Below are 12470 nucleotides of genomic sequence, written 5' to 3'. Positions count from 1 at the left end.
TATATTAGGGCACAGTGCATTGCAAATATTTTTGAAATCGCGCTTAATGTTTTCTAAACAAGTATTTATTTCCAGGTGAATTTTCTGATTTCCCATGGGCCCCCCCTCACTGGTTCTTGGTCCCCCCTGTGCCCCCCCCCCATTTATAAAATTTGTGTTAATTGTATGCATTTTGTGTTAAAGCAACAAGAAATGTGTTAATAGTATAGCTTACATAGACGGATGTAGTGCTAACTGTGTTAAGAGTTTTGGAAAATTGTCAAAAGTATTGAAAAATCTGTCATAGCGAGCGTAAAAAAACTATAGCAGTACTTCTTTTAATAAAAACAAAACACTGGAGAACACGTTGTGCAATGCATGACAAAGAACTGAATAAACTGAGTGCTATATATAAACAGGCAAACAAAGGGAGCAAAATGAAACACAGGTGAACTTAATTAGTGACTAACAGACTGTCATGGTTAACTTGTAGCTCAACATGAGTTCCTATAAGAGCAGCCAAAAGCAACAGTCTCTCAACCCCAGGTCAGGACTGCACACGGATTAAGCGTTGTAGTATTTTTGTGATTGCAATATTCAGGTTCCACACGGATTGAGGACAACTTTTCAGCTGTACGGTAATGCACCTTTGCTGTTTTAGGCTTTTTTTTTTTTTTTTTTTCATTCCATTTTCTCCATCAACTGACTTGATTTAGTACAACTAAAAAAATGTTAGTTTAAGCAAAAGTATAGATATTGTCTTTTTATTTTACTTGTCCTTGTGAAAAATATCAGAATCAGAAAATCTTAACTTTTATATTTAATACTGAATAACATGTAGGCTACAACAGATCAAATTAAGTGTACTTTAAAGCACAACAAAAAGATTTTTAAAACCTAATGTACTTTTAAAATAAAACTCTTAGTTTGGCGTTACTCTTTTTCTTTTTTTTTTTTTTAAGTGTACATGTATTTCATGTCACTCCTGCCAGCAGAAGCCCTATCATGGCCACCAGAGGGCACTTCTCCCTAGACCTTTTCCATTTCCATGAACCTTTGCCTGGACTCATTTTAGTGATTACATCCTCCTGTATGTCATTGGTTTGTATCATAGGCACTTTGGCTGGCAGGTGCTACACTTATGAAAGTGTACGTGTGTACACTTAAGTGGCTTTTTATAATTCATCAGTGTTCTTATCTGCAAGTGGACCTACGGGTATTATTATTATTATTATTATTATTATTATTATTATTATACTTTCAAGATTATTTTATTATTTTCACAAGGGTACATAGCAATTCAAAAATTATAGAGTTTTCTAGACAGCAACATGGTGTCGGCCCACATCTGGTACACATGGATTACACACGGCCCAGATGTGGGCCAGATCTGGTTGCTGTCTGGGTTCTTGTATGGTTTTCTGTTGCAAACTAATCTGGTTGTGCTATTTTACCTAATGCAACTTCCATTCTCAAAGCTCCCTGCAACAAAGCTTTGACCTTTTATCAAAAATATTACGTACAACCAAATGACATGATTTCACTGAATCCACTCTTCATTGTAGGCTTTAAAGATCAACATGGAGAAAATCTTCCTAATATTCCCTGTGATATTGCTGGTGCTGCATATACAAGGAGGAGAGTTACACAAACCTCCAGTTTGTTTGCCTGCCGAAGCTCCACAGCCGGAAGTCGTGGAGTTCGACAACACAATCTATGCCACTTGTGAAGTAACTCCCAGCCCCAATTTGCCACGTAACCAGCCAAAGATCTTTGGGCAAATCCTCTTCAAGCAGGTCTTCCCCAATGGAGATTTAGAAGTGAAAATCAACCTCCGTGGTTTGCCTGCCGTCGATCGTCAAGAGCGTGCCATGCACATCCATCAGTATGGAGACCTCAGTCAAGGCTGCATCACTGTTGGTCCTCATTATAATCCAAACGGCGTTGACCACCCTCATCATCCTGGAGACCTGGGCAACTTTGCTTCCGAGAAAGGAGTTATAAGGCAGTACCTGACGCTTCCAGACGCCAAGCTCTTTGGGCCTTATTCCATTCTGGGACGAGCAGTGGTGGTTCATGAGAAGGAGGATGATCTGGGAATGGGTTCAGATGAGGAGAGTAAACTCAGTGGGAATGCTGGAGAGATAATTGCTCTCGGTGTGATTGGTATAACTACTCCAAGTCTGTGGCAGAAGACTGAAGTGCCCCCCAAGAAAATATGTGGAGGAAGGCACTGAGAGTCAAAGATGAGGGAGTCGGATATGGTGGAAGGGCAGATTCAAATAGGATAATCATGATTTTCCTTGTGTATTCTTTGTATGTGTCCTACATTAAAGTATATTTCATAACCTGAACATTCCCATGTTTTTTTTTCCTGGTCTTTTCAGAGGCTTTTTGGCCATAGCTTCCAATAGTAAATGCACTCTTAAAAATAAATGTAGGGTGAATGCAGGCAAAGTGGGCCGTTTAGTTTGATTTACTGTGCTCGATGGGTTAACACTTTAAGAGCATGACAATGGCCTTTAATTGAAGATACACTATTTCTGTAAATGAGACAATGGTTTTGGTTGACGTAATATGACACTGGAGGGTGTGGCTACATGTCAAGGGAGGACACCCTTATTGTTCAAGGTAGACATAACCTCTGACGTAAGATTTTATTTTCTAAATTATAAGGTTTCTTGCTAAATGTCAAATGGTATATTATTCTGATAGTTTGTTAGTACAATTAACAGGGAATCAAAATGCAAAAAAAATGTCTTGGTTTTCTTGTAAGGTGTTTAAATCTACAATATGTAAGATTTTTTGTAATAAAATGACCAAAAATCACTTGCAAAGTGTGATATATTTCCTGCAGTTGTGTACTTCCAGTATCTCAAAAGTTCCCAAAGATTTTTAATTTCAGAGAAATTCCAATTTTAAATTAAAGCTGCAAGCAGCATTTATCGGGGTTCTAGCATTTAAGGCCTTTAAGCACAAATGCATAAAAAGACTAAGTTTTATTTGGCAACCATTTAACCACTGACATCATACATGGAAAAGACCATTTCCAGCCAATTTAACATAGGAAATATGTTTTTCAAAGCTTTTTAACAGTTATAGCGCCACCTATGGTCTGATCTCCATACAATTGTGCATGCTTGTTTACAGTGTTATTTCACATATGCTCACCAATTTTCGTTAAGTTCTGAGTTTTCGTTTAGGATTTATAGGCTTTCGAGTGAATTTTGCCACGCCCATTTTCTAAATGACCCTATTATAGCCATCCAAATTCAAAAGTTTTAGCACTTCGTGCTTGAACCTCTAATAATGGCTCGTCCATGTTCACTTGTCGCCTGTCCATGACGTAATATCCGCGTTATCCCTGGTTTCCGCTCGTACTGCCATAGTAACCATGGCTAGCAGTTATGCAGTTACATTATGGACCATGGCAAGCAGACTTTGGGACAAAAGGAGAACTAAAACGAGGATCAATATCGGCGTGGTGTTTTCGAGATGCCGCAAACTTCGACTTGACAGAGGCGTCTTGCATACACTTTATTAGACAGTTGAGCAAATGTACATAAAACTAATCAATGTCATATAGCTCAACATGATGAAATGTTAGAATATGATCAGTATGTTATTCTAATGTTCATCTAGCTTACTGCTAGTCTCATACAGACAAACAAACGCATAGAATAACATTTGAACTTTCAACACACTCAAATGCAGTTTAGTGTGATAGTGTAGACCAAGTGAAACAGCGCTGCGTTATCTCACAAGTTTAATTCGCCAAATAAACTGACTTGTTAACCCTTTTCCACCAAGGCAGTGCTGGTGCTGGTTCAGAGCTAGAGCCTAGTTTCAAATGGGTTCTTTGTTTTTCGACACCCAAAGCACCAGCTCTGAACCAGGAAAAGTGGTTCTTGAGTAGCACCAAAACATTGCTGGTCTAGAAGTAAGAACCGCTTGCGTCAGGGGCTGGGAGCGGGGTTACCGTGACCAACAAGACGAACAGAAACTTGTGACCGCCATTTTTCAAATAGCAGTGTAACGTAAACTGGGTATTGAACATTAACTCAAATTATATATAGGGAATTTTAATAATTAATCATGAATATGATTAATATATTGCATATTACAGTTATATCAATAATCTTATTTCAGATCGAGTTCATGAGATAACTTTAATGGAATTAATTTAGTGATCAAACAATCTGTTTGTCCAGCAAACAGCCGTAAGATTAACTTCTCAACTTCTCAATAAAGTTATCACTTCTTATAAATTCCAAGAAAGATACATTTTCTGGCCGTGAACATTAATCCTTCTTGTGTTCATAAAATAAAACTACTCAACGTAGTAAATAATAAAAGCTTTTGTAGCCTGGATCTTATTTTCATTGACAAATATTGCAATATGAGCAGACAGAATCAATCAAGAATACTAAGGGTTTTAATAAATGTCAAAACTACAGAATATACGAACTACACCATAAACACGGATTATAAGTCTATGTACATAATATACAGTTAAACAATACAAGATAACAAATAACAGTGAGAGGGAGAATAAAATGATCAGAATTATAGAAAGATAGAATGAGAGAGGGAGAGAGGATGAGCGAGAGAAAGTGAAAGCAAAATAGGAAGAGATCACAGTATGATCGCAGTAGACTAAATCACAGACAGTAACCTTTTGAAAGACAACAAGGAATCAAATCACCTTGAAAAAGGGAATGGACAACTTTAAGCAGCTTTTAAAAGCTCGATTATACTCGCATATAGTCTGTGGTGTTACAAGAAAACCAAGACATTTTTTTGCATTTTGATTCCCTGTTAAAGGAGCTGTATGTGAGAAATGTATTTCAATTAATCATAAAATGGCCCTGATATGTCACTAGACATTAAGAAATCATGTTCATTTCAAATACTTATATCACTGACAACAGTAGAACGGCTAGGATATTGTCATTTAAAAAGTGAAGTTGCAGCCCTCAACTGATGTTGATGTTGTCATCTTGTGTTTTGGCCTGAAGCGCCACCCTCCACCTATCTACCAATCACGAAGTCAGTAGTGTTTCGGCATCCGGGTTGCCAGCTCTGCTCTAGTTACCACAGCTGCAGCTACAAACTGCAGCCTACGTTCCTGCTGGATCCTGCAGCCTATCTGGCAACCTCGAGTCGGGGGGAGGGGGTATTTGAAAGTGATTGCAGTACCAGTTTTGGCAACAATCTTACATACAGCTCCTTTAACTGTAGTAACAAACTGTCAGAATAATATACCCATTTGTTGACATTTAGCGAGAAACCTTATAATTTAGAAAATAAAATCTTATGTCAGAGGTTATGTCTACCTTGAACAATAAGGGTGTCCTACCTTGAGATGTAGCCACATACTCCAGTGTCATATTGCATCAACCAAAACCATTGTATCATTAGGCTTGTTTGAGATGAGCAAAATCTGCGCACAACCGATCACCGGTGATCAGCACGAGATGCATGCCGGTTAGAAATGTGTCCGAGTGCGGTCCGCCTTGCTCTGATGTCATGCTGACGTATGTAAAAAATCTCTCGCGAGCGCAAGGCAGACGTGTCGGATTCTGCAGTCGAGCGCAGTTGCTCTCCACTGACTGCGCTGATCAAAAGCATGATGGGAAACAACTTGCTGACGACACAGCTTAATGCTCATTGGTTTAAACCACTGTGATGTAATGTTCTCTTTTAAGAACATTTTTAAAACTCTGATATCATGTTTTATGTGTATATGTTACGTGTGAATATTCCCAAACTATCTGACAGTGCGATCTCTTTGGTTTATGCAATTTAATTTTTATAAAAAAATAAAAACACATACCTGTACTAAAGAAAAAAAATGAATGATAAACATGTATTTGGAATGGAATTAAATTACAAGTACTTGTTGTCATTGTCTTATTTTATTTATTTTCATATAAGAGCAACAGAACTTGAAATACACCCAGTTTATTAGCAACAATGTGCACGAGCGTGAATCCCGCGATATCCATCTTTGATCTCGCAGGTGTCAGATCCACTACGAGAAGAGAGATCTGTCCGGCTTGCCTGCGCTTTTTTCACTCCTCCCCTCACTGCAGTCGCATACTATGCATACATTTCAGGCAAGGCGCCTCTCAAACAAGCCTATTTAAAGAAATAGTGCATCTTTAATTAAAGGCCATTGTCATGCTCTTAAAGTGTTAACCCATCGAGCACAGTAAATCAAACTAAACGGCCCACTTTGCCTGCATTCACCCTACATTTATTTTTAAGAGTGCATTTACTATTGGAAGCTATGGCCAAAAAGCCTCTGAAAAGACCAAGAAAAAAACATGGGAGTGTTCATGTTATGAAATATAGTTTAATGTAGGACACATACAAAGAATACACAAGGAAAATCATGATTATCCTATTTGAATCTGCCCTTCCACCATATCCGACTCCCTCATCTTTGACTCTCAGTGCCTTCCTCCACATATTTTCTTGGGGGGAACTTCAGTCTTCTGCCACAGACTTGGAGTAGTAATACCAATCACACCGAGAGCAATTATCTCTCCAGCATTCCCACTGAGTTTACTCTCCTCATCTGAACCCATTCCCAGATCATCCTCCTTCTCATGAACCACCACCGCACGTCCCAGAATGGAATAAGGCCCAAAGAGCTTGGCGTCTGGAAGCGTCAGGAACTGCCTAATAACTCCTTTCTCGGAAGCAAAGTTGCCCAGGTCTCCAGGATGATGAGGGTGGTCAATGCCGTTTGGATTATAATGAGGACCAACAGTGATGCAGCCTTGACTGAGGTCTCCATACTGATGGATGTGCATGGCACGCTCTTGACGATCGACGGCAGGCAAACCACGGAGGTTGATTTTCACTTCTAAATCTCCATTGGGGAAGACCTGCTTGAAGAGGATTTGCCCAAAGATCTTTGGCTGGTTACGTGGCAAATTGGGGCTGGGAGTTACTTCACAAGTGGCATAGATTGTGTTGTCGAACTCCACGACTTCCGGCTGTGGAGCTTCGGCAGGCAAACAAACTGGAGGTTTGTGTAACTCTCCTCCTTGTATATGCAGCACCAGCAATATCAGAGGGAATATTAGGATGATTTTCTCCATGTTGATCTTTAAAGCCTACAATGAAGAGTGGATTCAGTGAAATCATGCCATTTGGTTTAAGAACGTAATATTTTTGATAAAAGGTCAAAGCTTTGTTGCAGGGAGCTTTGAGAATGGAAGTTGCATTAGGTAAAATAGCACAACCAGATTAGTTTGCAACAGAAAACCATACAAGAACCCAGACAGCAACCAGATCCGGCCCACATCTGGGCCGTGTGTAATCCATGTGTACCAGATGTGGGCCGACACCATGTTGCTGTCTAGAAAACTCTATAATTTTTGAATTGCTATGTACCCTTGTGAAAATAATAAAATAAAAAATCTTGAAAGTACAATAATAATAATAATAATAATAATAAAAAACCTGTAGGTCCACTTGCAGATAAGAACACTGATGAATTATAAAAAGCCACTTAAGTGTACACACGTACACTTTCATAAGCATCACACCTGCCAGCTAAAGTGCCTATGATACAAACCAATGACATACAGGAGGATGTAATCACACTAAAATGAGTCCAGGCAAAGGTTCATGGAAATGGAAAAGGTCTAGGGAGAAGTGCCCTCTGGTGGCCATGATAGGGCTTCTGCTGGCAGGAGTGACATGAAGTACATGTACACTTTAAAAAAAAAAAAAAAGTAATGCCAAACTAAGAGTTTTACTTTAAAAGTACATTGTTTTAAAAATCTTTTTGTTGTGCTTTAAAGTACACTTAATTTGATCTGTTGTAGCCTACATGTTATTCAATATTAAATATAAAGTTAAGATTTTCTGATTCTGATATTTTTTCACAAGGACAGGTAAAATAAAAAGACAATATCTATACTTTTGTGTAAACTAACTTTTTTTAGTTGTACTAAATCAAGTCAGTTGATGGAGAAAATGGAATGGAGAAGGCTAAAACAGCAAAGGTGCATTACCGTACAGCTGAAAAGTTGTCCTCAATCCGTGTGGAACCTGAATATTGCAGTCACAAAAATACTACAACGCTTAATCCGTGTGCAGTCCTGACCTGGGGTTGAGAGACTGTTGCTTTTGGCTGCTCTTATAGGAACTCATGTTGAGCTACAAGTTAACCATGATAGTCTGTTAGTCACTAATTAAGTTCACCTGTGTTTCATTTAGCTCCCTTTGTTTGCCTGTTTATATATAGCACTCAGTTTATTCAGTTCTTTGTCATGCATTGCACAATGTGTTTTCCAGTGTTTTGTGTTTATTAAAAGAAGTACTGCTATAGTTTTTTTATGATCACTATGACAGATTTTTCAATACTTTTAACAATTTTCCAAAACTCTTAACACAGTTAGCACTACATCCGTCTATGTAAGCTATACTATTAACACATTTCTTGTTGCTTTAACACAAAATGCATACAATTAACACAAATTTAAAATGCTTGAACTTCTTTCACACACAAGCTCAAACAAGACCAAACCAATGGATTTTTACTGCCAAATTTTCCAATGCTTTAACACTATGTCAGAACAGATAACACCATGTTCTAAACCTAACAGGCTAAAGTCAAGGTAAACAGCTGTTTATATTGTGAATTGAAACACAAATATAGCCCCTGTATTTTATCCTATTGTTACTGAGAAACAGCTGATTGAGTTATGCAATAATATAAATCACAGCTGATTCCCATCTAGGAAACACACTCAGGTGTTGAGGTTCTTTCAATCGCATGACCATCTGGTATACTGTAACCGTACATTCTATAAAGCACTCTGAGATGGGTCTTTTTTTATTGAATTTCTGCAGCAAAAGATCTACAGTAAACCCAACAAAACAAAAATGTAGAGAGGCTTCAAAAGAAACTGCAGTGCAAAACACAATCTATGATCAATACAATATACTGTCTGTTGTATAAGGGCATACCTGACACATATACAATAATGCAGTTTCTGTAATTCCATCTGATGTTAGTGTTTTTATGACATTGTGCTATGATTGACTAAATCTTCCTGTTGGACAGCTGTGTTACATATGTTAGTGTTTTGAAAAATGATTTGATTTTGAGACATGTTTGCAGTGTTCTGGTAGGCATAAGCCCCTTTCACACAGAGATTCCGGAAAATACACGGATAAAGTGACCCGGGATTTGACCCGGGTTCGTTTGATTTTGGTTCATTCACACTGCCAGTGATTTCCCGGAATCAGAGAGCGCGTTCACACACAACCCGTGTATGTCCCGGAAAGACACGTGACATCGATGTGACTTGTAAAGTTGTAATCTCTTAAGTTTGCTTATGAGCTGCGATCTCTCTCGAGAGAAACCACGCTTTTGCATTTTTTTCTCTGATTCGATCATAAACTTGCGCTTTACGTACCGTTTGACAGCTTGCAAACGATCCCGGCTTTAGCGTCATCACTACGACACGGCAATATTACGGCTTTTGTTCACACAGCGCGAGTTCCGGGACTGAACACGGCAATGTTACTAGGTCCCCAACACGGCATCGATCCCGGCATCAATCCCGGGTCGTGTTTGCGTCCACACAGAAGGCGCTCTGGCAATTTGCCGGCAATTTCCCGGGTTCAAAGCGCTGTGTGAAAGGGGCTATAGTGTATTATTGTATTTAGAAAATTAGTGTTGGAGTTTAGTTTACAGTGTGTGATTTTGAGCATGAAATTAACTGTTTTGCCAATTGTGTGTTGTATGTGTGTTGGTGCGTTAAGAGTTTAGGAAAGTTGTTAAAAGTATTGAAAAAATTGTCATAGCGATTGTAAAAAACTGTAATACCATCTATATTAGGGCACAGTGCATTGCAAATATTTTTGAAATCGTGCTTAATGTTTTCTAAACAAGTATTTATTTCCAGTTGAATTTTCTGATTTCCCATGGGCCCCCCCTCACTGGTTCTTGGTCCCCCCTGTGCCCCCCCCCATTTATAAAATTTGTGTTAATTGTATGCATTTTGTGTTAAAGCAACAAGAAATGTGTTAATAGTATAGCTTACATAGACGGATGTAGTGCTAACTGTGTTAAGAGTTTTGGAAAATTGTCAAAAGTATTGAAAAATCTGTCATAGCGAGCGTAAAAAAAACTATAGCAGTACTTCTTTTAATAAAAACAAAACACTGGAGAACACATTGTGCAATGCATGACAAAGAACTGAATAAACTGAGTGCTATATATAAACAGGCAAACAAAGGGAGCAAAATGAAACACAGGTGAACTTAATTAGTGACTAACAGACTATCATGGTTAACTTGTAGCTCAACATGAGTTCCTATAAGAGCAGCCAAAAGCAACAGTCTCTCAACCCCAGGTCAGGACTGCACACGGATTAAGCGTTGTAGTATTTTTGTGATTGCAATATTCAGGTTCCACACGGATTGAGGACAACTTTTCAGCTGTACGGTAATGCACCTTTGCTGTTTTAGGCTTGTTTTTTTTTTATTTTTTTTTATCAACTGACTTGATTTAGTACAACTAAAAAAATGTTAGTTTACGCAAAAGTATAGATATTGTCTTTTTATTTTACCTGTCCTTGTGAAAAATATCAGAATCAGAAAATCTTAACTTTTATATTTAATATTGAATAACATGTAGGCTACAACAGATCAAATTAAGTGTACTTTAAAGCACAACAAAAAGATTTTTAAAACCTAATGTACTTTTAAAATAAAACTCTTAGTTTGGCATTACTCTTTTTCTTTTCTTTTTTTTAAGTGTACATGTATTTCATGTCACTCCTGCCAGCAGAAGCCCTATCATGGCCACCAGAGGGCACTTCTGCCTAGACCTTTTCCATTTCCATGAACCTTTGCCTGGACTCATTTTAGTGATTACATCCACCTGTATGTCATTGGTTTGTATCATAGGCACTTTAGCTGGCAGGTGTGACGCTTATGAAAGTGTACGTGTGTACACTTAAGTGGCTTTTTATAATTCATCAGTGTTCTTATCTGCAAGTGGACCTACAGGTATTATTATTATTATTATTATTATTATTATTATTATTATTATACTTTCAAGATTCTTTTATTTTATTATTTTCACAAGGGTACATAGCAATTCAAAAATTATAGAGTTTTCTAGACAGCAACATGGTGTCGGCCCACATCTGGTACACATGGATTACACACGGCCCAGATGTGGGCCAGATCTGGTTGCTGTCTGGGTTCTTGTATGGTTTTCTGTTGCAAACTAATCTGGTTGTGCTATTTTACCTAATGCAACTTCCATTCTGAAAGCTCCCTGCAACAAAGCTTTGACCTTTTATCAAAAATATTACGTTCTTAAACCAAATGGCATGATTTCACTGAATCCACTCTTCATTGTAGGCTTTAAAGATCAACATGGAGAAAATCTTCCTAATATTCCCTCTGATATTGCTGGTGCTGCATATACAAGGAGGAGAGTTACACAAACCTCCAGTTTGTTTGCCTGCCGAAGCTCCACAGCCGGAAGTCGTGGAGTTCGACAACACAATCTATGCCACTTGTGAAGTAACTCCCAGCCCCAATTTGCCACGTAACCAGCCAAAGATCTTTGGGCAAATCCTCTTCAAGCAGGTCTTCCCCAATGGAGATTTAGAAGTGAAAATCAACCTCCGTGGTTTGCCTGCCGTCGATCGTCAAGAGCGTGCCATGCACATCCATCAGTATGGAGACCTCAGTCAAGGCTGCATCACTGTTGGTCCTCATTATAATCCAAACGGCGTTGACCACCCTCATCATCCTGGAGACCTGGGCAACTTTGCTTCCGAGAAAGGAGTTATAAGGCAGTTCCTGACGCTTCCAGACGCCAAGCTCTTTGGGCCTTATTCCATTCTGGGACGTGCGGTGGTGGTTCATGAGAAGGAGGATGATCTGGGAATGGGTTCAGATGAGGAGAGTAAACTCAGTGGGAATGCTGGAGAGATAATTGCTCTCGGTGTGATTGGTATTACTACTCCAAGTCTGTGGCAGAAGACTGAAGTTCCCCCCAAGAAAATATGTGGAGGAAGGCACTGAGTCAAAGATGAGGGAGTCGGATATGGTGGAAGGGCAGATTCAAATAGGATAATCATGATTTTCCTTGTGTATTCTTTGTATGTGTCCTACATTAAAGTATATTTCATAACATGAACACTCCCATGTTTTTTTTTCTTGGTCTTTTCAGAGGCTTTTTGGCCATAGCTTCCAATAGTAAATGCACTCTTAAAAATAAATGTAGGGTGAATGCAGGCAAAGTGGGCCGTTTAGTTTGATTTACTGTGCTCGATGGGTTAACACTTTAAGAGCATGACAATGGCCTTTAATTAAAGATGCACTATTTCTTTAAATAGGCTTGTTTGAGAGGCGCCTTGCCTGAAATGTATGCATAGTATGCGACTGCAGTGAGGGGAGGAGTGAAAAAAGCACAGGCAAGCCGGACAGATCTCTCTTCT

General features: G+C 38.7%; 4 protein-coding genes across 6 annotated transcripts in view; 3 read left to right on the top strand and 1 right to left on the bottom strand.

Annotated features, from left to right (window-relative positions):
* The window catches only part of LOC311285512 (CD48 antigen-like), a 236431-nt gene that overhangs the window by 50778 nt on the left and 173183 nt on the right, over window positions 1-12470 (top strand). The gene's annotated exons all lie outside the window — the stretch shown is intronic.
* Window positions 514-2333, top strand: LOC311285590 (extracellular superoxide dismutase [Cu-Zn]-like). The gene is given in 3 exon segments (XM_084401294.1): window positions 514-617; window positions 1545-2191; window positions 2193-2333. Coding segments are annotated over 2 exon segments (669 nt in total). The 5' UTR covers window positions 514-617; window positions 1545-1559; the 3' UTR covers window positions 2230-2333.
* Window positions 6320-8149, bottom strand: LOC311285673 (extracellular superoxide dismutase [Cu-Zn]-like). Of its 2 annotated transcripts, none has more exons than XM_084401449.1 (2): window positions 8013-8149; window positions 6320-7106 (listed from the first exon to the last, which is right to left on the bottom strand). In XM_084401449.1, exon 2 carries the CDS (start codon window positions 7089-7091, stop codon window positions 6435-6437), a length of 657 nt encoding a protein of 218 aa, XP_084257575.1. In that variant the 5' UTR covers window positions 7092-7106; window positions 8013-8149; the 3' UTR covers window positions 6320-6434. The 2 variants fall into 2 exon arrangements, with proteins under 2 accessions (XP_084257575.1, XP_084257576.1); XM_084401450.1 differs by having other exon boundaries at window positions 8018-8128.
* On the top strand, window positions 10330-12169 carry LOC311285735 (extracellular superoxide dismutase [Cu-Zn]-like). 2 transcript variants are annotated; one of them, XM_084401513.1, is made up of 2 exons: window positions 10330-10451; window positions 11383-12169. In XM_084401513.1, the coding sequence occupies exon 2, from the start codon at window positions 11398-11400 to the stop codon at window positions 12052-12054; it is 657 nt and encodes a 218-aa protein (XP_084257639.1). In that variant the 5' UTR covers window positions 10330-10451; window positions 11383-11397; the 3' UTR covers window positions 12055-12169. The 2 variants fall into 2 exon arrangements, with proteins under 2 accessions (XP_084257639.1, XP_084257638.1); XM_084401512.1 differs by having other exon boundaries at window positions 10330-10456.

Source organism: Rutilus rutilus (assembly GCF_951802725.1).
Source record: "Rutilus rutilus genome assembly, chromosome: 2".
NCBI classification, from domain to species: domain Eukaryota; kingdom Metazoa; phylum Chordata; class Actinopteri; order Cypriniformes; family Leuciscidae; genus Rutilus; species Rutilus rutilus.
This window is presented reverse-complemented; position numbering and strand designations above follow the sequence as displayed.